At 40.9% G+C, this 26,548-nt stretch overlaps 1 protein-coding gene across 6 annotated transcripts in view; it reads left to right on the forward strand.

Moving 5' to 3' along the window:
- Positions 1–26,548, forward strand: part of LOC128764079 (zinc finger protein GLIS1) — a 79,380-nt gene that overhangs the window by 31,150 nt on the left and 21,682 nt on the right. For 5 of the 6 annotated variants that reach the window (XM_053873530.1, XM_053873558.1, XM_053873550.1 and 2 more), the window contains 3 exons: positions 1,680–1,869; positions 3,003–4,479; positions 24,062–24,223. In XM_053873530.1, coding sequence (XP_053729505.1) covers positions 1,680–1,869; positions 3,003–4,479; positions 24,062–24,223 — 1,829 coding nt within the window. The remainder of the gene's footprint in view (positions 1–1,679; positions 1,870–3,002; positions 4,480–24,061; positions 24,224–26,548) is intronic. The other variant, XM_053873544.1, reaches the window with a different exon arrangement.

Genomic DNA, 26,548 nt, shown 5'->3' on the forward strand with positions numbered 1-26,548 from the left:
TTAATTACCTCACAAAGTTTTGTTGTTACTTGTTTTTTTGGTGAAAGGTTTTCCCTCACTTGAAACACTTTGCATCTCCATTTCTTGTTTCTCCACACTGCAATGCTGTGTCTGACAGCATATAGAAAGTTGGGGTGACTATCTTTATTTTTCAATTTGATAGCTCATTCTTTTGGGGGGAAAATGTCAATAACATTGTTAGGAGAAAATTGAATTTGGGAAATCAAGTTAGAAAAGTTGGAACAAACCAGCCTTCATAAGTTTGTGGGGATATCGGCTTACTCTTTACAAATATTTCCTCATACATCCATCCTTTCCTTTTCCATCAGCTCATTTTTATTGTTTTTGACAGATTTCTAGTATTTGTTAAAATGCTCTGAAGATTAATGTATTTCCTTTCCGATAAGATTAAGTTGGAAAGGTTTCCCGCTGGTGCAGCAGTTTCTTCATCCAGCTGTTCTATGCATTATGTTAGTTTTATTTACAGTATTTTAAATGACATGTAGCATTATCACAGCTCTGTCACACTGTTTTCACAAACTAGTCCTATGATGATTTCTTTTTTCAGTAGTGTTCTCACCTACTCCTTTAGATTTCTCAACATATTTTATACACAGTCTATTCATGGCAATGTTAGCTGTGCTGTCAAGTGAGAGTTTACATGAGTAGCATTGATTGACATGGTCACATTGCTACCTAAAAGTTGAATTATGAAACGTCAACTTCTTCAATCATTTCCCTGTGTTGGACAGTGTTTTGGTGTCTAGCAACTGACTCAAATGGACTAATGTTTCAAATGGGCAGTGCAGCCAAACATCTTTGAATAATGAAATGGCAAAGTGAATGTGGAACTGCAGACTCTCTCCCACTGGCCACAATCGCCTCTGTCATTGACTTCAGTGCGTCAGAAATCCTACTCATTGACGCTTTCTGAAATACAGGACATTGTGAAACCCTGCTGCAACGTGCGTACATCTGAAGTCCGCCTCACCCAAATGATTCACAAGACAATGATGCCTGCTGCAGATGACCTTTAAAGATGTTTGATTGACATCATTATTATCTCCTTTGTGATCAGAGCAGAACTTCAGCGACTATTCTTCTTATTTGCAGTTGAGCTCATGAATGAAAGTCACAGTCTACTCCCAGTCCGAATTGAAGGCGACAGGTCTGATAAATGGAGGAAAAGTGAAATCAAATACGAGTGATTATATGAAATTAAAGCAACTGATGGTTCATTTAAAAGCAATTCATACAATTGAAGTCCTTGGCAGATGAAGCGGTTACTCGTATACTGGCTGGGATTTCAAGACGCATTAATTGGAAATTGTTTTCTTTTTCCGCAATGGCCTCATTACAGTTTGGAAAGTAATTTATCAGTCATTCCAGTAATAACATTTGTCTTTGGCAGTGTTCTCAAATTCAGCTTTCGGCACATAATTTTGTGGCAGGACTTAGAACCCAGCAGTATTTAATGATCGATAAATAATCCACATGTCGTTGAAGGAATAGTGACGTACGATTGAAATCTTGTTTTCATAACATCTGTGTTTAATCCTCATATTGCTTAAAAAATAACTTGTTGGCTTCCAATTCAAGACAAGTACATAACGTTTCTGTGAATGTGATGAGAAAAATACTTGAATTATATTTATTCATCAGTTCGTTTGTATTTGCAGTAAATGGTGCGTTCAGCTCCGACAAGCCTGTTGATGCTGAACTGGATGAAACTGAGGGAACTCTAATGCGATGTGAGCAGAGCCTGCCCTCGTCCACTGGAGGTCATTCTGGGGTTCTTTACCCCCAGAGCTTTCACTGTGACAGATCTTCTCCTGGCCTTCCACAGGACAGCCAGCATCATAACACCAGGTAAAAGCCACAATGACTTTTTACTGGAATTTTGCTTCTGTCCTGGTTTTTATTGTTTTCTGTCGGGTATCACTTTACTAACAATGTGCAGGTACAATGTGTTTCTCATTAGAATTGTATTGTGACCAGATGCTCGAAATTGTGACTGAGATATTGTAACTACTCTCATAAAACACACAGAAGGAATCCAGGAACATTTATGATTCTGTAATATGCCTCCGCTGTTGGGCTTTTCCATGCCAATATGGGGGAAAAAAACCTACTGATTTTTATCGCTTACAGGCGCTTACTTCCTAAAGAGACACTTTTGTTTTCAATACTTTGGTTACGGCTAAACAGGAAATGTCACTTCAGAATTGAATGGGTGTGGAGGAAGAGCACTTTTATCAACAACGACAAAGGCAGGCTTGGACACTACTACCTAGCTCTGCCCCTGTGTGTGTGGGGGATGGGACAAAGACGATTCCTTCATCAGACAGCCAGAGGAAAGACAACTCTTCTCACATCACTCAGGGGCTTTGGACAAAATCCATAATGAGCCAACTGACAGGAATGATTATGTAGGAGATCACAGCAACGCATGGAGAAACCTGACCTGGGTTCCCCATTCAGCGGGGCACAGATTCCCACCATAATACACAGTATTGTAAATGCTGACCCTACTCAGGACGTAATTATGCCACCAAAACAGGTGACTCCCTATTTATCCCCAATGTTGGGTTGGGTTTAACCCCTTTGTGCCATCAAAGCCTGTCAGGTGGACATAGTAGCCAGTGGCCTCTCGGTCTCATGAAGCCATCATTTTCTCCTCCCTCTTTATTCTTAGTCATAAATGCCCTTTCAGGACCTCTCATTGCCAGAAGATCTGGTTTCAGTTATTCATAAATACGCCTTGAATGCCGCCTGTGGGCATAGATAAATGTCAATCGAAAGGTGGACACTACATTCAAATGTTTTGATGTTTTTCGGAGGCACTCTCGAAGTCGCGTCAGTGTAGTGTCACACATTATAAAACAATGAGCAGTTGACTGAAGCATGAAGCGGCTGCCATCGGTAGGATGAACCAGTCGGTGTCTGTCAACAGGGCTGGAGTTTGCCGAGCTCATATTCCTGTCTTTGTGCTTTCTTCCTAGCAGATCCTCATCCACTTTCCAGACGGCACTCCCGGGTGGCTCACCCGACCTTGGCTGTAGCGGTACCAATGGAGCCAGGTCCTCCCTCTGTTACCCAATCAAACAAGAACAAACAATGGGCTACAAGATTTCCAGCATGGCACTGGGACTCCACAATGCTTCACAGGCAGGGTATCAGAATTCTACAGATGGGATACATTTAGGGGTGTCGAGGGATGGGATGGTTGAAACCTCTCTGGCTGGAAATGGGGCAAGCGGAGTTTGTGCATTGGGTGGCGGTGGTAATGCGTTACCAGAAGATTCATTGCCACCGTTTAATAATGAAGATGGCTCCTCCCCGTTGGCTTTGTCCCCAACAAGCTCCCATCATTCACCGCGGCCGCTCACTGCTAGCAGTCTGAAGAGACGCTGCCCATCTATTGTCACGCAGTGTAGCCGTGCTACAGTCAGTGGATCGCCGTCCGCTGCTAGCACTGCTGCACAAGAGATTAATATCACCGCTGTCATCCACGCATCCTCCCAGATGTCCATGGTTGCTTGCGTCAACGGGTTCCGCACCAACCTCTCGCCCAGCCCCACTTGCAGCACTGGCTTTTCCTCATCGTCTTCCTCTTCTTCTACGTCATCACCCACAACCTGCTTTTCGAGGGAAGCCCCCTGCAAGCCCCCACCGTCGCAGAGCAGCCCACAGCAGGCCAAACTGCAGGAGAGCTGTCAGCTATCATCACCCGCCACCTGCCTGCTGTCCCTCTCCTCTTCATCCTCTTCAGTGTCATCGGCGGAGCCGGAGCAGGGCTCCATGCAGCAAGGACAAGGGCCCGAAGCATCCCTGGAAGATGTGAGCAAAGGAGGAGGATCGGATAGTTTGGCGCTACTAATGAGTGGGGTCCTGATACCTGGGATGCTGCACTCTGGTTCTGAGGCTGGCACTGTCCTGGATCGAGGCCATAGATCACGCGCAGCCCTCAAACAAGAGCCGCTGGATGACTTTTCACCCAGCGAAGACCATCACCACTATCAACAGCCACACCATCAACCTGGTCACAGCGGACATCTGCATCACTTACACCAGTCTCCTTCTCAATCTGCCATGCCGCCACCTTACCACCTGCACCAATATGTAGCACCTCGTTCAGGGACTCTTTTGCATAATCATAACTACCAAACTGTACCAGCCCCCCCTCTTGGACTCAAACAATCCTCCTCCGTCGGCTCTCCAGGGACCCATAATGCAGCAGTGCGGGAAGAGTTGCAGGCAGATAAGCAGGTGTGTCGTTGGATTGACTGCAGTGCTGCTTATGAGCAACAGGAGGAGCTTGTGAGGCACATTGAGAAAGTGCATATTGATCAGCGCAAAGGCGAGGACTTCACCTGTTTCTGGGCGGGCTGCATTCGCCGCTACAAACCGTTCAACGCACGCTACAAACTTCTTATTCACATGAGAGTGCATTCTGGAGAGAAACCCAACAAGTGTATGGTGAGTCATTAATCCTTCATCTAAGCACACTTGGTCCCACCATGTTTGGAAATGCTGAACGACAACAAGCACAGAAAACAATTGGCTGTGTCTATTGACACATAAAATATTCTGCAATATATACTGCAGACATAAATACTATAGTATATCATTTATATTGTTATATTTTATTTTATTTGTCACATTGTCACAAGCCTCGTCTTAAGCCTTTTAAGTTCCAATATTACTTTAGGTGCTTTGATGTCACAATGTCCTGAAAACACAAGTTACTTGAAGTTAAAAGAAAAATCCATCTTTTAACAAAAACGAATGAATACAAAAGGATCGTTTGACTGCTTTGTATTGGAAGGTCTTTCTAAAAGGTCTATTTATATTGTTTTCATGTCAACAAAATAGCTGAATGATGAGGAAATGGGTAGATTTGATCCCTGTCTAGCTGTGTTTGTGGAGACTGAGCCTTAGTTTGTATAACAGTTGATTGGATTTTGACATTGTTGTTCTACAGTTACAACAAAACTCTACAAATGCTATTTACAAATGTATATAAACCAGTAAACACCACTGTTGACTGGCTTGATTAGCTTTTAGCATTCCTGTGTGCTGCGTCACAACAGTGCTTATATTTCTCCCAACTTGACTGAAATGCAAGGACATGTAAAAACCTGAGAATTCCAGATGATGTTTTCCTTTTTACGAAGCAGTGACAGGCAACCAGACTCACTTCGCTGCTGATTACTTTTCAACATAGACCCTTTGATTTCAGCATTTTTCAGGGGACACGTAAAGATTCTTGTCTTTTTCACTGAGCATGTGACCCGCTCTCAAAGTAGCACTACCCTGTCAGTACAAATATATTTGTGGTGGTATTCTTTACAGGTAAAGCTCCAATTCCACAGGTCAACACACTAATCAATGTCAAACTGTCATTCTCCACATCCGTGAGCAAATGGAAAAAGCCCTCCAACCTGAAGAATGATTTAGTCCAAATACACAATTAGTCCACAATTTGTGTAGGGCGAAGCCATGTTTGTTTTCACAAGCACTGTGTTTTTAGAGACAGCATTCAGATCATGAAAAGCCAACACATATGGTTAACATAACTAAACAATGCCCACATTTGAGCCTTTAAAATGGGAGCTTTAAATGTTAAGCTGTCCCACAAGTATTAAGTGAATTGGCTTCATATCCAAACCAAACAAGAGGAGAAATGTAGTAGTCTGGAGACATGAGCCACAGAGGTATAGTTGGTAACTTTTGCTTGCAATGCTGTAATTCACAGCTCCAACCAAAGCCGCTGTCAGAAGTGGTGCTCTTCAAATTCAGTGTGTATCCAAGAGACTATTATTAAAAAGCTCAGTTTTGGAGCTCTCATTTGACATCTGTTTAATCTCAGGGTTCTTCAGATGAATTGCTCTTGTGTTCACTCCTTTTATTATCGATGAGTGGACTTGCATGACTCATCCATTTTCATGGGTTTATTTGTATGTAATGTGAGATCAGAAGCAGTGACCTTGGATGCCATTTTTATTCTTGGATATTAGTTGTTCAACTCCTTTGGCATGACCTACACTCCAAATCCATCGAGTGTTTTCTATTTTTTGAGTGTTTGTGGTGTAAAAACATGCCTTTGGCCTCATTTCTCTTACACAGTAATGCTAAGATTATTTGGGACCACTCATTGGAGAGTTAGTGTGTCTGTACTGTGTAAGTTGACATATACATAATACACATACGGTGAATGTGTCACTGTGGTGGTGTGTGTTTATGTGTGTTTTTGGAGATGTTTACCATGTGTGAACACTGAAACAATTTGGCTCAGTGTGGATGAGCCGCTGGATTCTGTCTCCAGTCCTGAAACCTCCCAACGCTTGGTCTGTCAAACATACGGCTGCAGCCAGTAACATGAAAGCAGCACTATTGTTACAATAGGAAGTACTGGTGCAGCGAATTGAGTTTTCAGTTCCGTGGCAAGATAAATATAAAAAAACTGGAAATGTTTTTAGCAGTTATGTTAACATGTTTAATCAAGTGGAATGGAATGTGTGTCAAAAATCGGCGAAAGTTGCGAAAATAAGGAGGTTCTCTGCTTGTGTTTATAGCTGTGTTTGTGTTTTCACATAGTCAGTATGGATTAAAGTAAGTGCAACATAGTAAACCTCAGTGTCTCCACATGTGTCTGAAAAAGCTCATGCCTTGGTGTCACTTCTTTTCCAAGTTCTTATTTTGGTTGTCTGAGAGTCTGTCCTTTTTGGCGACTGATGCCGCTCTTGTTTGTTATGCTCATGCAATAGACAAAGGCATTCAAGAATTTCAGCAATTCGTATAGAGGAAACAGATGGGACATTCTCTTTGAGGACCCATTGCTCTTGACAAACCAAAACTAATTCCCTTATTATCATTTGCAGCGGCAGACTTCAGTCCGTCCTCTCTCAGCACGTCCAAAGATAACACTCTGGAATCAAACCTTCTTCTGCTTCTTCCTCTCTAAAAAGCCATACACAGTTTCTCTCTTTCTTCATCCAGATGCGGCACATTCGCTTCACGCTGCGTCTCGGCAGGAAAAAGTCATTATTATAGTGCACACTCCTGAAGTCACTGTCTGTACCTGGATCATATTTTTAGAAACAGAAGAAGCAGTGCCTTCTGTTTGTTTAATTTGGTGTTCTGGCGTTTTATGATACAAACCGTTTGGAAAATATGTTTGCTTTTCTTTGCCCTTTTTAATTGAAGTCGGCCCCCTGGCTGTAGTGCAAGGCAGCCGTGTGCCGCGGGACACACTGGCGAAAGGAAACTACATAATCTTTCTGCAATATCCTGTTGTGTTTCATGGCTAATTCACTTGTTTTTATAGTTTATTACTTTTTTGCTTCATGTCTGCATAAATATTAAAAAGATATCCAGCAGAAGTAGCCTTAACATGGTCTCAGACTTTGATGCTGTCAACAATCCTGTGGATTCAGAGAAAGAAGCAGAAACTGGTCCATGGCAGCTTTTTTGGGTCCTTTAAATTTGCTAAATATAATCACGCGAACACATTTGACGACACTCGTGCGTCAAACCTCTTGTTGTGGCAAAGTTGGAAATAACAGTCTGCAGAGGGAAAGGAATTTGTTTTCATAGGTGTGAAACCAGCAAACATATACTGGTATATTTAGATTTACTAGATTTTTGGATGAGAGTGTTTCCCGATCCCATGGCAGCAGGCGCAGAGCTGTGGACCATGTGTTGATGCCAGGATGGCGTGTAGTTTCAGGGGTAAATGAGGTCTTTGGTGAGCAATCAGCTTATATGCTGGAGATGAAACAGGGAGTGCCATTAGCTAATTAAAAGTTGGGTTCAGCTCATGACCCGACTTTTCCTCAGAAGGCTGTGCGAAATTGGAGCCGGTTGTGGAGAGTGATGTAGATAATGACTGTGTTTGTACCTGAATGACTTTTCTGGACTCGAAAGGAGGATATTAAGACTCTTGAAAATGACACACATGTATGTTTGGATGGTACTGATATCCTGTCCTCACAACACAAGGTTAAGTCCGAGATCGCAGTTTGCTTGGTTCTGAATTGGGAGAAAACCGTTGTCATCATTCATTTATACAGTGATACCTCGTTTCTCGACCACAGTCCGTTCCAGACGTTAGAGAAGCGCAAAATCTGAATCAACTTTTCCCATTACAATTAATGGAAAAAGAAATAATGCATTCCGAGCCTTAAAATAGGCTTTTGTAGGAGTGAATGTAGAGTGTCTGCTGCAGGTGCGCTGTTCCTCTATGTGTGTGGCCGCTGCATGTGGGAGGGGTTGCCGAGTGAGTGACGTCTCTCCAGAAGTGAAGAGGTGCCCGGTGCGTGTCCAGCTCTGAATGTGCGCTTCTGTGCAGTTGGGCTGTGACAAAGTAATAAACCAAGTAACGCTCTGTCCGAGACTCGCCTCATCCCTGTCTGAGCTCCAGCCGACAACAGGACATCAAACCCTGGAGTGAGCGCTCCAGCCTCGGAGGTGTGGAGAGCGAGCACCTCCCCTGTGACACTCTACCACGGTCCAGTGCGGAGACAGGAAAGGTTTTACACCTCAATATGACGAAAAAACAGTCAGTAAAAGGGGCACGTCTGCATACAGTGGCTGCGTTATACACAATAACAAAGCGCGTTGTGGGTCAGCTGATCCGGTCCGCGCACGTTATGTTTTTTCCGGCTTTTTTCGGGGGCGTTCGAGTTCTGGATTTTCGTTCGAAATCCAAAGCAAAAAATCACAAAATTTTTGTTCGAACTCTGATTTGTTCAAAGTCCGAGACGTTTGAAAACCGAGGTACCACTGTATATATATGTACTGGATTCTGGATTCTTTGGATTCTGTCTGTGTAGAGGTGAAGCAGAGGTGAGTTATTCCCAAATGGCCAAGGAAAGGCCAACCACCCTCCTGGTAAAATAATTTTATTCACATATCTCATGAATGTAGTTTTAGGAGCGCTTTACTAATTTCTTATAGTAACATTTGTTACTATAGACTGAACAGTAGTTTAGTAAAAATAATTTCAGTCAGGCTTTGATGACCACCATTGTTGAATATAGTCAGCTTTTGCACCGTTGCTATCCGTTAGTTGTTCGTCAGGCAAATGAGTTTAGCAGTTTGGATAATCTCTTTCTACACACTCCTAATGGTGTGGTTTTCTTCCTGTTCTGGCTGCTCCAGTGTTTGGCAGTGTCTCCGTCATGCTAATAGTAACACAACACTGTCCATATGTGATATCTGAATGATGAAACTTCTGGCTACGGATGGCTGCAAGGCTGTATCTGATGTTTTGGCGTAAAAATAAAGCCTGGGATTGATGGATCATGCTCGTTTTCCTTGTTGAACGGCCCGGGCCAACTTCCTGTCAAGCCAGAAAGGTTTTCCAGTCAATCTTTTGCAGTAATGTTGTCCAACTCTTTCTCCTCCTGGTATCTCCTTCTGTCTTCCATAATAGATCATCTGCATCGGGATCGAGGACTCTTAGGACATACTCACCATGCAGTCATCTGCTGAGACTCAACATTATCTATATCTTTTGATATTTTAGTCTTGCGAAACGATGTGGAGGTACACATGGTACTTTGTTTTCATAAAATGTTGATTAGCTCAGGGGACACAGCAACAACAACTGCTGAAAGAAAGCAGAACGGGATAGAAAATTCTATTCAAATTTTTGGGAATGCATCTAGTGTACATACAATGTGCACAGTAATGTTGTGTTTCATATGACATGGGAGTCTGATATATTAAAGTTGTAGTGGCATTATTAATAATAACACAATTGTGAATCGTAATTGGCCACAAACAATTTTTGTCCGAATTGCAAAAGCTCAACAAACCTTTAGGTCTGAGGAGGTTAATAATATAGAATATAATATAGTATAGAATAATAATAGAATATCCATTTCTACCAGACTCCTGATGCTGAGTATCATTCACTTCTGAAGAGCGGTGAGGTTTACTCTGAATAGGTGAGGTGTATTTTACCTTATCATTGGTGGAGTGTCGTGTTTGCAACCTTGTTGAGCTGCAAAATGACTTTACATACCCACAAAATTTTGCATAGTAGCGGGCCAAATTTAGATGATGATGATAAGAATAAAAATAATAATAAAGCACTACATCATCACTGTCTTTTTAAACCATGCAGAAAGCTATGTAGATGTGTCACGTTGCCTCATATCATGTTGTTTCATGGGCTTAATATCATGTATTGTATAGTCAGTCTAGTGTATCGCTACAGCCCTACTGAGGATGTGAGTGTCCGGCTAGGCATGAAGGTCAGCCTGGCTACCATGTGATTTGGTGCCCAAGACTGGCTCTAAAAGTTATCTGCAAAATCTTAAAGTCGATCCTAAAGTGGACAGGAAGCCACTGCAGTCAAGCTAAAACTGGAGCGATGTGTTGTCGTCTGTTGGAAGTCTGCTGAGTTCTGAAGCAGCAGTAGGATAGAGGATAGAGAATATGAACGTATGAATACAGGACTGGTCAGTTTTTAATGGGAGATCAAATGAAAGTGATGGGTAGGACATAGAGATTTCGGCTATATGAGTTGCGGTTTTGGATGAGGCTCAGTGGCTGCTATCAGGAAAGCGTGGAGAGTTTGTTAAAGGAAAAACCAATGTTTTTTGACTGCCATCCAACAGGTGACATCATCAAAACAACAGGAAAGGACAATTCAACTTCATTAAGAAATGTATCTATGAACTCTTCAGACTGTTGTCACACTGTTTCTGAGTCACTACACATCCTCCAGTTATTTTAATCAAAAACGTTAATACAATGACTATTCAGGACTATAATAAAAACATGTCAGCTTTAGTTCGTCACTCAACCACCGATGATTCTGTTGGGCCAACAACTGACATCAAGTCTTCAAGTGTGTCCTGCTCAAGAATTAAGTTTGACATCTTTTCGAAATATCACAGAAACAAGTTTTACATCTGCACAGAGCTCTTCTTGTCTCTGAAGGTTATTCATATCTCCCTTGTTTTTGTGGCCCTTCTGTGTTTTTGAAGAAGTCAATTATCCTTATACATGGGAATTATCTCCCACTGCTCCTTTTTTTTCAAATGGAAACAAAGCCAGGTAGGGCTGGTCTGGTTTGGGCTATTCACATGTTGAGAACACTTAAACATGAGTCATAATTCTTTTTATTTAATGTGTTTTGATGTTTAAGCTCACTGATCTGATTTTAAAAAAATACTTCATAATGGTCAAACTTGTAGCTCATAGTAGTCGTCTTTCTTCTCATTGTTTATCAGTCCCAGATGATCTCCAGATCCTAGGGGTTGAACAAATGCTGCTACTTTTCTTTCAACCTTCTAACCAGGTATCAAAACATTTAGGATCCACCACACATGATACACCTACAATTCCAAATTACATTTGCCCGGAATGCAATATTTTGAGTTAGCTTATTTCCTCAACATTTAATCATGATGTCGTATCTGAAACCCGAAGACCCGGCACTGCGACTGGGTATACATTGCACAAAGATTGTGTCATAATTGTGTCCAATCCAGAACTTTAATCAATTTAACCTCTCTGGTGAGCCAGATCAGTTTACTAATACATGGGAGATTTTATGGCTGGGTGTGTCACTCATTTTGGGGGGCTGTTGCAGGGATGTATGTGGCTGAGCTGCTCTTGTTTGACTTGTTCTCTCTTTCAAATCATGGCACTTCGTGCGTTGATATCAGTAAGTAGAGTTTATGGAGTTAAATGATCTCATTTACGTTTTCTGATCAAATGCTTATATGTCCCCTATTCAACAGAAGCTGAAAATGACTTTATCCGCTATCACACTGCTGAGTGACTTTCTACTTGAATGCTTATCTCAATCTCCTCTGCATTACATAGTTATACACACGCTACATTCGCATGATTTATATTTCTTTGCATTACTGTATATAACATAGCTAATACATTACATGCAGTGCAAAGTGTAGTGAACATTTCTTCTTACATTTCACAGAGATTGAAAATGATCTTAGAGAAGACCTGATTTATTTCTGCCCCTTTTTCCGACTTTACGGTATTTTCCCATACAGTGGTTATGTGTAACAGTGTGCGCTTTCTCTGTGTGTTTCAGCAAGTCTAGCCTAGTGAGGTCCAGTTTTGGGGAAAACACCCTTACACATTGGGCCCTTACACGTTTATGGGCCCCGTTTGCTGGACCCCAGAAGCTTAAGCCTCAATTTGATAATAACTGGGTCATTATAGTTGAATAGAAGTTTGGTTCAGAGTCCTGGTTAAGGTTATTCATTTGTTTTGGATGATAGGTTGAGTGTGAAGGGCTGTGGAAAGCCTGATGTCAATGAGCGGTTCCCACAAAAATAGCTTAACACGACTGTGTTTGTGTGATGTTCTTCATGTTGTGTTGTGGGTAACTGTCAGTCAGTCTCTTCTTCTTTGATTTATGGTTTGGTTAACCTAGTTAGTATGTGCCAATGTTGGTTAACCTAGTTAGTATGTGCCAATGTTATGACAACTAAAACATCAGCTTTTAAAATGTAGAAAATAGTATTATATTCTGTAGGTAAACTAGGATGAGTGTGTTGGAGAACATACATTTAAACTGGCGTTTGATGCTTCATTAGAAATGGTGCAGAAGTGACTGATAGAAAGGGTTCAAATAGAGCAGTAACTTTTTTGCCCAAACATTAGCTAAGATGCTTTGAATTCCACAGAAAAAAAGTTGCTTTGACAGCTTTAAGTAATGGTGAAAAGTCTGAGCCAAAAAAGTGAAGTCAGGAACAAATTCCATGTCAAAGTATTGGCAAAGCTACAGACAAGAACGTCTTTCATGTTGTTGGCAAATGTTGAAGTTAAAATGTTTGATTATTCTGCTTTAAATATGTTTTTATTCTTGTGTTTCACAACATCAGATCTTAAAACGTGCGTCATCTGCTGATATATGTTGCTAAAATGATGTAGCAAAATGTTATGGTCTCCTACATCAACGTATCAGCTCTGCTGTTTAATAATTTGTTATTTAAATTAAAATCCATTTCCATTCTTAAAGCATAGAAATTAATTGATGCAGGAGCAGTGGAACAGAATCATGAGCACACACGTTTTACGTTTTTTAGTGAGATTATATAACCTTTAACCCAAATCCTCAATTTCACAAGAATACTGAATGAATGAAGGAAACAAGTGGAAATGTCCGTCTCTCTCTTCAAGTTTGCAAAATAACTTTTAAGGAACTATATTTTTGGTCTCGCCGCTCAGTTCTGCGTTTTGATTTCACTCCAAACTGCCCTTTTAGTGCCCAGGCACAATTTCGGCCTCAGTCATCTCTCCACAAACACACCACACAGGTCGGTGTGTTTGTTCTGCAATGACAAGTAAACCTCTTAGTCCATGTAAATGTTTTATTTTGACTTGTCATTGGATAGAAGCTAATTCATGTCAGCATCCACCTCAGTCCACTGCCAAACAAGCAAACAAAAAAGACATTGATGCTCACACCAACTACTTCTTCATCACCTCACAACAGACTACATCATCAACTTCAACATATATATATATATATATTTGAGACATTATGCTGCTACTGTGCTAAATAAACACACAGAAAACGTATGGGTACATTATGTAGCCAAAAGACGTGTTTACATTCAAAGTGTCGAGTGTAAATTATGCACTGCAGCGTTCTGTGGTGAGTGTGCCGCTTTTAGTTTAAGCAAAGTGACGGATTGAAAAGTCTGAGCCAGGAAGGCATTTCAGACCTGCTGATGTCATCCTAAAAAAACATACATTCAGAATACATCATGAGGCATTGAGCATGACAAGTCTGTTGGTATTTGCTGAATTTGAAAGCACTTCTTCAAACTCACTGGCCGAGTGTTTGTATCGAACTTTGCAGGCAGATAGCTTGTGTGTTTATACACTGTCAAACCTTCGGAGTGTTTTGTAAATTCGCAAACGCAATCGAGTAGGTGTTGACTGATTCAAATGGAACTATTCGGGCTGAATTTGGAGGAATGAGTCGGGATGTTGTACCCGCCGCATTAATCATGAGAGTGAGGGTTTTACCGAAACCACACGAGCGGCTAAGATTGATAATGAGAGGAAGCAGAACCAGGGACTGAGAGAGCTGAACAAGGCGCTGCTCAACCACCTTTTTTACATTGAGATCATTATAAACTGAAGAAATAAACATTTAGAAAATATGCTTACACGACATTCATTAATATTTAATAATTCACATTCCTTGAATGCAGTTTCCATTTTTTTTCCTCTTATAAAACTAGTTATAGTTTTATTGTCATATCTAATTTCATATTTTGATTCTTACTGCAATAGGAAACTAATGACAGCTCATTTCTAGCAGTGTTTTCTTTGAAGAATATTCAGTTTCAGAAGTTTAATTTTGATCAAGTGAAAATGGACCTCAGGTGACAAGGGATTGAATATAAATCTTTATATGTTAGAACAGAAATATAGCAAATAAGATGTAATGCATATAATGTATAAGATGCACTATTTAACTGGACAAAAAAATATTGATTTCTAGATGTGCATTCTAGAATAGATGTGCATTATAGAATCCATGCTTTTTACATGAGCGTTGCAGAGACAAAGGTTTCTCTTTTCATGTGAAACTTTTCACAGATGTTTGTGTGGTGTATGCAGAGGATAAAAAAAAATATTCCAGCAGTTTCTCTTGCAAACAAACTAGCAGTCTTGGCCACCTTGTCAGATGTAAAACATCACTATCACCAATTTCCTTCTTCGAATGCACCCAAAGCCAAGAAACTTTGTGTTGGTCACGCGTGATTGAGAGCACAGCCAGGGAATGAATGCCCTTATTGGCTGCATTAAAATAAATAGGTTGTAATTCACCTGCCCCTGTAAGTTGCAAATGGTCTGAGGCCGGGGGGGATACCAGGCTGAGACTCATGTTGCAGCTAACATAAACACATGAGTAATGACAAGTCTGAAGGGAATATTCACAGAATATCAACACATTTTCTGAATTTAAGAGCGATTGGATGGGTTTTGCTATCGGCAGTTCCTAGACGCCCTTGTTGATGCAGCAAGATGTGAATCAGATCGGAGGTAAATATGCCACCTCATCGCCTCGACAACACGAGTGTGTGATCCACAGAAGTGCTGCTGTGAAGGCATGAACCCTGATTCATTGTGACACCTTAAATGTCCGCTTCACACTGTTTTTTTTTTTTTTTGTTCCAGCCAAATCTACACTCCCAAACCCGCAGTGAGTTGAAAAGAACACAACCTTGGCAGGGTGAGAACTAAAACAAATCTTGGGGCATCATTGGCTTTTCGGTTGCGCCACATTTTTTGGGGCAGCTGACTTCTTACCCACAAGGTCTTGTGGTCTGGTCCATGTCCAAAGCTTTGCATAAACATACTCCCTCTCCTTCACCCTGCTCCAGTTCCTGGGCTGGTGTCGATCAAAATGCAAAGTTGACCTATTGTTTGATTTTGCTGGCATGCTTGCTGTCTGAATACTATGGTGGCTCTCACAGAAACATTTGGTTTTTGGGTCCCTGTTAAGTTTAAATGTCATGTCTGAGGTTATAAACCTTCAAATGTTGTCATGTCAGAGGTTATAAACCTTCCATGTGTATACCGAGACCAAACTTGAGGTATTTTTTCACTTGCATCGCATACTATACTAAAACTATTTTAAAATTATAACAACGTAGCTAAACAACAAATGTTAACTGAACATGATCCCTATTGTTCTGATCACAAACTTACTGATCTTGTTTGTGAATATTGACCTCTATAACTGTAACCAATCTCAGCTCTACTGTGAATAGCTTCCAAGAACATTTTGATCCTGACGCCCAACAATGAAGTGATTTGTATGATGAAAATATCATTTGACAGTATATGAAGAGTGATATTGTTTTTATTTTCGCCCAGCTGGTTTTGGGTTCTGTTTGATAATTAAGCATTTGCAGACACGTCGCTACAAATTAGATTTATTTGAATTGGTTCCTATCAAAGCATTAAAAAGTAAAATATGTCGACGCAAAAGGCATTTCAGTTGTACTGCAGAGTTTATCATTGCAGCTCACGTTTTGCATCAGTGACTGGCACCTCACTGGTTTTGGTGATTCAGTGGTTTAATTAGATTTCGAAACTGGAAGTTTTTCCAAGCACGGAAAGTTTGCCTGCTACCGTTTTAGCATTGTGAAGTATGTCGAAATAGATTAGAGATTGGACCGACCACAGTTTCTCCCTGTGTTAAAGCAAATATCATATTCTGATTGATCAGCATTAGCTGGCCTTGAAGGGAACCAAGAATCTGTTCTATTAGAATTCTGCCAAAACACTTTGACTGAGTTAGAAAACAGCCTCTGGCAGTGGGCTTGGACTTCTCTGTGTACTCACTGTGGTTTAATGGAGCATGTTTTTATTATTATTCCGCAAGAGTCAATGGTTAATGTCAAATTTTAATGCAGAACTCAGGCATCAGTCCAGCTTAACTTCTCTATTACTAACCAACCAAAGGCAGGAAACGAAATGCAGTCATACGGGTTTGTTTAACGGGTTTTGTCAGAACAATGTTGGCAGATAAGGTAGGTCAGGATTGATATGCACGGAAAGGAAGATATTTTCTAGTGATGTCTTTCAAAGTGGCTCAAAGGGGTAGAGGTGTAAGTTTTATAATTCACTGATGCTCACTATGTGTCTTCATTGACAGCGGTGGGTTGCAAAGTGCTTTAAAGTAAAAACCCGAACACCTTGCCTCCAGTTATGCACCAGCAATGAGCTCACCCAGAAAGACGAGCCTCTCGCCAGTCGGGGTCAACCACAGTGAGAGAAAGCAGCAGACAGACTAGATTCAGGTGTGAGTGAAATGTGCTGGACAGATTGAAGCGCGGGTGTCAGGGGATGCCATGGCTTGTGAGCCCATCAAACTGGATCCTGCATTGACTGCCAGTAACATCAGTCTCGGCTACGGCTCAGAACACAGATCAAGTTATTTTCAGTTGCGTAAGGCCTGGTCTGTCTGTTGCATGGCAGGTTCAGATTTCATGAATTGTTTTATAATTGATGTGCTAATGGTGACTAATGGCTGTGGAAGTGAAAGCTAAGTTGTTTGGATTGCTAGGAAGAATAAACACACTGACCGGCTTCTCATTTAGATGATACGGAGTTGATCACTTTTTCTGAATGCATCTTTTTACAAAGCAAAATCTTGGATTCATTCATTAGTTTTTCAGTGCCGTCTAATATTTGGTTGTAGATTTTGTTTGTCTTATAAATTCAATTGAACCTCCCTACCATCAGAGACAGAGACTGTTCCCGGGAAACGAAATGCTAAGTAGTTTTGGCTGTCAGCTAATTTTGTACGATAACACACAAGACATCATTTTCCTTGTCAGTCCTCATAGAGAACTTGACCCTTTCCCCTCAACCTGGTGAACCGGTAAACCCAGGGCTACCCAGTTTAGGAGGAAATCACATCTTAGCTCTCTAATCTGATGCAGAGCTGGTAGACATTTGAAAGAAGGCCCCCGAATCCAAGCAGGTTAAGTGCTTCCATGAAACCTCACCTTGTTGTTGTACCGCCGGGCCGGCACTCTCACAGGCCTCCTCGCAGGAGTAGAGGTTCAGACCCATCTGCACTTCCTCTACAATCTTCAGGAAAGAGTCTGTGAGAGGGAAAGGAGCCAGCTGGTTGTGCTCATTATGTGCATAGCCTCATTTAGTCATCATAGCAATGCTTCCTGTTGTGGCATCCACATCGGTTTTAATCTGGCCCCCCAAACTATCCAGGCATGAGTGCAAAATGACTGTTAAGCACAATTTCTTCAGTCATTTGCATGAGTACTTCCTCCTGTTGGTGGATCAGCTTAACTCTTTTGGTATTTACTGGCTCGTTCGCATCTGGACAACTCAAAGACTCTTATGAATCAAGGCTTCTCCTGTTCTGTCTAAATTATAAATCCAGGTTCTGTTTGCATCTGGCTGCTAAAAGGTGTTGCTTCAAAGTGCAAACGATATGTGTAAACTATGTAATATGAATGTTTTAGCAAAGCTGTGTTTGATTTTCTCTCCTGACGGCACTCATGAAAAACCTTCCTCTCCTTAGCTGTCTCGTTGAATCATATGGATATCGTTTCATCCATTTACGTTTCTCTGTTCTTTGCTTTGGTTGCCAAAGGGCATTTGGAAGCAGGCAGATTAAATACACATGTTCCTGCCTTCCTCAGCCGTGGTGCTCCCATCTACAGCCCTCCTCTTTGAAGAGATTTGGAAGTGTTGGTGGTTTTTTTCTCTTCGGTCACGTCAGGGAGAGACACCTGGTGATATATCAGCTGACTCTACTAACCGCATTTTATTGCATACAGAGACCTTTTGAGTATTTGCAATGTAAGACATGCTTTATTTGACCACCATATTATTCTTCATCTTTCACAAAATAACATAGTAAATCTGGGCAGTGACAAGAACCCTTTTCCACTTTTCGTCCCTCAACTTAGCGACAGTCACTGACAAAACTCTGAAGGAATCCGTTACCTTAAGTAGATGCATCAGTTCTGTTTGGAATTTCATTAAATACGTCACTAGTTTAAGAACTTCGGCATCCCACAACCTTCAGCATGCTGTATTTTGCTTGTCGTATGTGTCTAAATGCCTCTTTTAAAACGAGCGAAATGTTGATCTTTGGATGGAGAGAGTTTCTAAAAAATCTTGTTGAGTGAGGCTACAGTGCAAAATGAGTTTGAACTGCGTATTGACACGATGGAGCTAACCACTGTTCTGCATTTCAGACCTCTCAATTTATTCCCTGTCACTCCTGTGACCAGAAACTCTGGTGTGATGATTGAACACACTAGAAATTCACATGTGGTTTTCCATTGGGACTGGTTGCCATCTGCCCTAAGTACCCTGAACATATTGAAAACGCAGCAGCGGGTACATGTGAAATATGGTCTTCAAATTTTGATACGCAATATACACAGAATTGATTATTGAAGACATTATGCACTACGATGCAATTCCCACAAAGTCCTGCAACCTTGGCATCTGCGAAGCAAAGCGTAAAACACATGAATCTTTTTTTGTAATATCTTTTTTTTTTTGTAATATCTCACAACCCACAATCAATAGTCATATAAACACATGAAGCCAACTAGCGTTGCTTAAATTGTAGGCGTCAACGCTAGCATCCGGGACAATTAATCCGGGTCCACAGTCGGCGATTTGTCCCTTATTTATATGTTAATATTTGCAATACTATTTGTATAAGTGTGAAATTATAATGTCTGAGGTACCAAGAGGTCAAGTCATGTATAAAAATATTGCAATGAAAATATTGCATATATATTTTTACCACTACCACTTGATACTCATACGCGCAAGTGAGAGAATTGAGGCGCTGCCTCGAGTAAATCTTTGCTGTTTTTGGTGGAGTTTTTTCTCTTTGTTTTCATCACCGAACATTGGTCGACATAACTATGTGAAATTTACATCGATTCGTTGTTTATACTGTTGCTAATCCATATAGGTGGTGTATTTTCAGTGGAGTTAGTGTAAAGGAATCATCACAAAGGTGTATCTGAACACCAGCTTGTAGGGTGTGAAAGGGAGGTGATGTCATTAAACCATGGAGCAGACCTGTTCACATTTCTGCCTGATTGTAATTTCTGAAGGACCTTCTGTCCAAAAGGGATTGGAAGCAACACAATATCTGGGAAATGCATGAGTGGATAGAGGAAGAGGCCACCACCCTGTTCCAGAAATCAGTTTACATTATGCTCCCTAGATAGAGCCACCAATTTAAGTGTGGTTGTTTCTTATTATTTTGTGTCTCCTTTCTGTCTTACAAACCCATCAGGATTCCTCGATCTGAACTTTTGGTGCTGGTCAGGGAGTATGAAGTCTGTGATCACTGGTTGTGCTGTTACCGTGACCACCAACAACAAAACCGTTTCAGATGAATTCTCCCTTTGTTTTTTTACAGGCTCGGTCTTACTGACTGAACAAACTTATTTCAGTCCAGCTACACTGAAGTAATTGGGAATTTCATGCTATTTAGCAGCCAAATGTTGAAATTGCATGTCCCCTATCACTTCTTCAATTTCTGCCCGAGGCACTGAAGCTAACATTACAGGTCTCCATCCAATCTTTTGGAGGAGAAGCTCGACTAATAAAATATTATTGCAGTTTAAATTTGGCTCAGCCCGAAGGTCAACGTGTTGTCCAGGACCACCTGGAAATATTATTTTTAAAATCAAGATTTTCTTCTTGTTCTTGTCCTCCTGCATCAAAAAAACCTGTAAATCAGATTTCTGTGCGGCACATTAACAACTTCATATTCTCTAAACACCCTGCTATAATGGCTGGTTTGTTCCAATCACATTCTGGCTGCTAAATAGCGCCGCATGTGAGCAGCGCTGCACACTGCCGCCTTGTAGCCCCAACACTGTTTGGTCTTCCCCCTGCCAGTCAGGATTAATTTCCCATGAAGGACTCAGGTGTGCTGGCATCTCTGCTCGCCTGCACGCTGGGCTTGTTATCTGTTTTTAGTCATCAGCTGCCCATCCACCCTTTTAACCCTGGAGCAGCCCTTTCAGCCTTGTCAAGACCCCGCTGTCATTCCCAATGTTTACCGAGCTACTGAAACTCCCACTTGAGGGCGAGCTGGAGTGCCTCTATGCCTGTGTGGCTGTCTGCAGGTTTACTGGGGTTTGGGAGAGGAAAACTAAACATGTTTAAAGCAATTAATGTGATTAGTGCTGCCTAAACTGTTTTCACTGATAGCATCAAAGATTAAATTATTCCCATGTCACAAGTCTCGGCCCTCAACCGCCACTGTGTTTATAGCGTTTAACCTACATGTCGGATAAGTTTAGCTTCAGTGTTTATCTTATCGTGGCTGCTAGGAGATCACAAAGAGAGCAGCCTTTCTTCTATGAACATGAATCTACTTCATGCAAACGCTACATAGTCTTCAGAATTTTCTGTGAAAATAATGACTACTGAAATGTATTTAGCAGGTGTATGTTCCAAATTTTCTAACATATGTTGTAATCATAATATGCAACCCCCTTTTGTTAGATGCATAGACTACATACAGTACTGCATACTTCTAAAAAGTGGTGGAAAAATGTTATTGGGCACGCCATGTTTTTTACTATGTGCTAATGGCTGGACCTCAAAATATTAATTTGATGATATGATGTTTATTTAAGCAAATTATCTGTTATTTAGTAACTTTTGCATGACAACAGACGTATTGAAACTGTTGAGAATGCATTTTTGTCAGTAGTATTTGAGATTGTGTCAAATTTTAAGGGAGAAAATTTTAATTAAATTTCTGTATTCTTATTTCTCTATTGAATCTTCAATATATGCAGAGAACATAACCTCAACCTAAATGATTTTTTACAAGACTTAACATGCGTTGCTGAAGGGTAAGTTCAAACATCACTCCTACTCTGCCAGTAATACTTATTTATTTCCCCTTGTTTGTTGCCTTTCTAATTTTTTGGGTTGTACAAATGTACTTGCTGCCACACGCAGCATCTTCCTTGGTAAAAAGGTTGATAGCAGATATTATGGTGAATGTCTCTACCCAGAGGTGTCTGCTGCTTTCCTCACACATCGTGCTGCCGTCCAGTTTCCACAGAAATAATCTGCACAAACCGATTAACATGCTTTCCCCAACAGACCCCTAACTATAATTCACCTTCAAATTTGTAGTGGAGAGAAGAAAGCAGAGAAAGAGTGAATATTCCCTTCATACATAAAAATACACACATTTGGCAGGTCAATAATAGCAGTGTTTGTTTTCCAAACCTAAATGCTTGGCGCCATATTTCAGCAGTCAGCATGGACTGTGTCTGTCATGACGGCTGTGGCGGTGTGGATGTTCCGCAGAGATTTTCATTAAACTTTCTCACCCTCACTGCCGTTTTTGTTACTCTGCGTCCCCTTAGATTAGGATTACTGGTGCCATGTTTTACTGTGGAAATAACTTTACAAAATTGGGGTGTAACTTAAATACCGAAGTAAATGTTATTTTTATTTTTCATTTAGCTGTGTGTACTGCCTCTTTAACATTTTATTTATTTTAAATTAATTGTCATGTATTAATGTAGTTTGTACTATTTCTTTGTTACTTCGACAGTGTTATGTGTTGTGTTCTGGACTATGAAGTTGTTCAATACTTGATGTTTAACATAAGATACAGCAAATGGAAGATAAAAACAATAATAATACATTTAAAAATGACTTACTCAACATTATCTGTTTTACCTGCTGATCTGAGGGCAAAATTACGTTAATGGTTTTTAAATCCTCCAAAACATGTCCATAATATTGCTGAAACATTATGTTTCCTCTGTTATTTAGTTGTTGACTCATTCAATGTGTTCAGACGATGTCCGACAATATGGAGAGCTCAGTTTTGACAGTGAACACACACTTACCACAGATCAACCATGTCACCTGACACGGCCCATCCATGACCTGGTTTAGGTTTCGTGGGTATTAAATGGAGGCTGTGTGAATAGATGATGCACTGTGAGTGAATGAAGGAGCGCTGGGACGAGTGTTAGCCCTGATGAAGCTGGAGGCCCATTGTGTCACTCTCTCCTAAGTCGAAACCTTATCTGGTGTGGGCAGACTTTACTAAAGGTCAGGCTACAATCCACTGACAGTTTGTGTATATGATTCTGTTTTTATTTTGGGCGGCCTAGATGTTCGGAATTTGCTGAAGGAAAATATAGACTTGAAGACAAACAACACCTTTCCTTCCTCGCTGCCATTTTCGTTTCTTTCTAGAGTCTTGCATTTAGAATTTTCTGTTTATTAACTGTATTTGGTAACTGTATTATCATTGAATAGATTTTAAAGGAACAACATGTATGCCTACGTAGATGCTTATGCAGGAGGTCTTGATCAGAGACTGTCATCCTCCAATAAGCTCCTCTCCTCCTGCTCAAGAGTTGACACCGTAGACGCTCCATCAATCATTGATGTGTTAACAAATCTGTGGTTTTCATTGGCTGAGTGGTGAGGATCAAATGGGGCGAGTGAGGTCGGACATGATCTTGTTTACAGTCACTGTCACTTGTCAGTCCAATGTACAATACTCGAGAGAGCACTTATCTCATGCTAGACATTCCATCCCATTAAAAGCCGCCGCGCTGCACACTCCGGTTTCCCCAGGCAGTCTTGGTGCAGGTATACTGTCATGCATCCTGCTGTCTCTCAAGTGGACATGTGTTTCAACAAAGTTGCTCGGCTTGACTGTGTAACTCAAGAGCGGTGGAAAAAATGCCTTCAATTATACCACCCGTGTTTAAAAAAGGTTTCTGGGGCTTTTTCATGCCCGGTGGTCTTCAAAGGTGGAATTGAACGTGAGTTATTTTTCTTGAAGGCCTTTCACCTCAAAACGTCTTTTCATGTAATCAACTTCATATATATAGATATATATAGATATGTATATAGATAGATAGATTTAAACACAATATAATAATAGAAACTATTATCTCCGCAGTTCCAGTTTTTGTTTAGGTGTCCTTTTGTTTAAGCGTTAAAGGACTCAGCTGTTGGTGAATGATGACGATTGTCCAATCTTGAGGTGTAGGACAGTGTCAAGAAGTGTCTTACGCATGGAGGACAAACATAAAGCTACACAAAATCAGTCCAAGTGGTGTTACAGGTAAAAAATGACAACGCCCCTGAAACAGAACCTTGAGGTGCACCACAAGAAACTGGTTGTGTCCTAGAGATAAAATTGCAGATGCTGAGAACAGCTTTAAGAATACCTTCAATGGTCCCATTAAAAAGACAAGAACAATGAGTTATGTTCTCTGAAATTCTGAGAATCTGCCGAAGTTATCACTTTCCATTCTTGATGTGCTCGCTGCTGCCCCGAATATTCAGAGCAGACAACATATGGTAGCAGGAATCAAGTTGTTATTTTGCTAGCATGGAGCATTAGTGAATGTGTGTGTGTGTGTGATGGCTGCCCATGCTCTGGCCCACCTGTGCCATCAGTCATTACATGTGACCAAAGGCAAAGCCCTCTATTTACTATTGACTACGTCTGTGTTTTTCTTTTCTACAGTTTGAGGGCTGTAATAAAGCGTTTTCACGTTTGGAGAATTTGAAGATCCACTTAAGGAGCCACACAGGGGAGAAGCCATACCTGTGCCAGCACCCGGGCTGCCAGAAAGCCTTCAGCAACTCCAGCGACCGTGCCAAGCATCAGCGCACTCACTTGGACACAGTAAGCAACACTGTCATCTCTTACAAGCAACTGATCTTCCTGACTCATTCGGAGTGCGTGCAATGGATGGATGCAGGTGTGGTGCTTTGAATGTGCCCATCCTTCTTCTTTCTTTATTGCGTCCCGCTCTCTGTCGGTCAGCGTGTCGTTCTCTCTCGCTCTGCGCTTTACGCGACACACTCGTTAAACCGTCATTTCCATTCGTCTCCGTTTGGCTGGTAACCGACTTGGAGCTGAGCGGTGAGCTCACACAGAGCTTCGCCTGTTTGTCAGACCTGAGAGAAGAGAAGGAAAGGTTGAGTCAGTCAAGGCTGCCACTCGTCATGTCTTGGTGAACACGCCAAAAAATCACTTTATCACCCTCTGTGGGCCAGCAAGTAAATAAGTACTTTTTCTAAAACGATGTACTTAATTTTATTGCTGTATTTATTTTGCGCCCTAATAGTTGCCTTAACCATACTGATAAATGTTTTTTATTTATAGTTCAAATTACACTCACTCAAATGACTTAGCTGCGCGCATTACGACGCTACACTGTCACACAGTTGCTCTCAGATCCGTCCTGCTAGGAGGAAAAAAGTTTTATTTTTTTTATTTTTTATTTTTTTTATTAATGGGAAGGCTATGTCTGGCAAATAATATTGGTATCAAAGCTGTGTCCTGCCAAGTGAAAGAAATATGATGCATGTTGTGCGTATTGCTACTCTCACTAGGCATTTTTGTTTATATTGGGGGATAAAAACATTCATAAATTTCAGAAAAATAGTAAGAAGACACCATTCCTAAAAATAATTCCTTTTTCAATATTTCACACCGCTCCTTCCTCCAGAACAGTCTCCCACATATCGTGTAGCACCAAACCACTCAGAAAGTAAAACAACGTTGACATTAAAATTCAGACTTCTGTTATTCTATTAGTAACATATTTCTTGCAGTCTACCTTTTTTCCCAACATGCAACACACAAGCTCGCTAATCTGGGACCCCGAAACTAACAGCCGCACATTAACACCCTGCCAGGGCTGTCTGTGCGCCCTGCTCTGCCAAAAACGCTTTGGGAAGTATCACTTTAAAGATGTAATGATGTTTATTCTACACAGAAGTCGTACATGGTTTTGTGGAACTGGATTGGGTGTTTTTCAGCAAGACAAACGTGTTAGAGAAGAGTGGCACTGCAGGCGCGCTGGAATAACAACAGCGTATTTTCAGAGAGAGTTGCCGTACGAAGGGCGAGCGAATAGAGACTCGGCTCCTCTTACACTTAAATGGTCATCCTATAGTCCTGAGGATAAAAACAGAGCAGCCGTGAGGGAAAGTCCCTCATTTAGAGAGCTGCACGCCACATTCACGTGAATAATGAGAAAAATGGGTTGATGATTTGATAACGGTGAAGTCATGTTGCTTGTGTCATTTTGGTTAGTTGGCTCTCTGCGCACCAACTTAGTGGTGCATTACTGGAAGGAAAGAATCCAGTCTCCTTAAAAAACCTATTTAATGACATGGCTTCAGTATCCTTGCTGATCAAATGTGTTTGAACGAGATGCTTTCTGAAATAACAACAGCAATAAATGGCAATAAATTTGATTCTGATTCTGAGCTGACGGATTATGTGACAAATACAATGTGCCCAGTGAAACTGGCCAACTTTCCAGGGCATCCACGACCTTTCACCCCAGTAGCTAGGAGATGCTGCAGTTCCCCACAAGCCTAGAATACTGAGGAAAGCCTTGTTTCAGGGAAGTGTTGTGTGACTAGCATCAGTTTCATTATTATTATTATTATTATTATTAAGTATTTGACTCAGGTTAATGTAGAATTGATCATTGTGTTCCTTTTTATCCTGTCCCTCTTTTCTCTTTTCTGCTTCTGCTCCAGCTGTAAGGTAAGACCTCAAGGTTTCCTTTCATTCTTCCACTGTCTTTTTGAAATTCCATTTATCTGGGTTTTTTAAAATGTTCACAAAATGTCAGATTAAAATTGTTCTTCTTCCACGAAGGACAAAGTGAAATGTCACCAAAAAGACAGTTTACCTACTCAGTTTAGCATTTGAGGAAACAAAGAATATTATCAGTAAAAGCATCTTGTACCGTGGAATTTCAAGCCCCTCCCATGTGACCGCAACTGTACTTGTAGTCCACCAGGACGTATTTACTTTCACAATGATTATTCTAGTTGTAGGTCAACGCTGACAATGATGCTGACGTACAACTTACAGATTTATTAGATGATCACATTTTACTGGGGCTGTCAATAGATTCAAATGTTTCATTTCAATTAAATGCACCAAAGATGAGTTAACTCAAGGTGAATGGTAAAATGCATATTT

Source organism: Synchiropus splendidus, chromosome 1, assembly GCF_027744825.2.
Source record: "Synchiropus splendidus isolate RoL2022-P1 chromosome 1, RoL_Sspl_1.0, whole genome shotgun sequence".
Classification (NCBI taxonomy): domain Eukaryota; kingdom Metazoa; phylum Chordata; class Actinopteri; order Syngnathiformes; family Callionymidae; genus Synchiropus; species Synchiropus splendidus.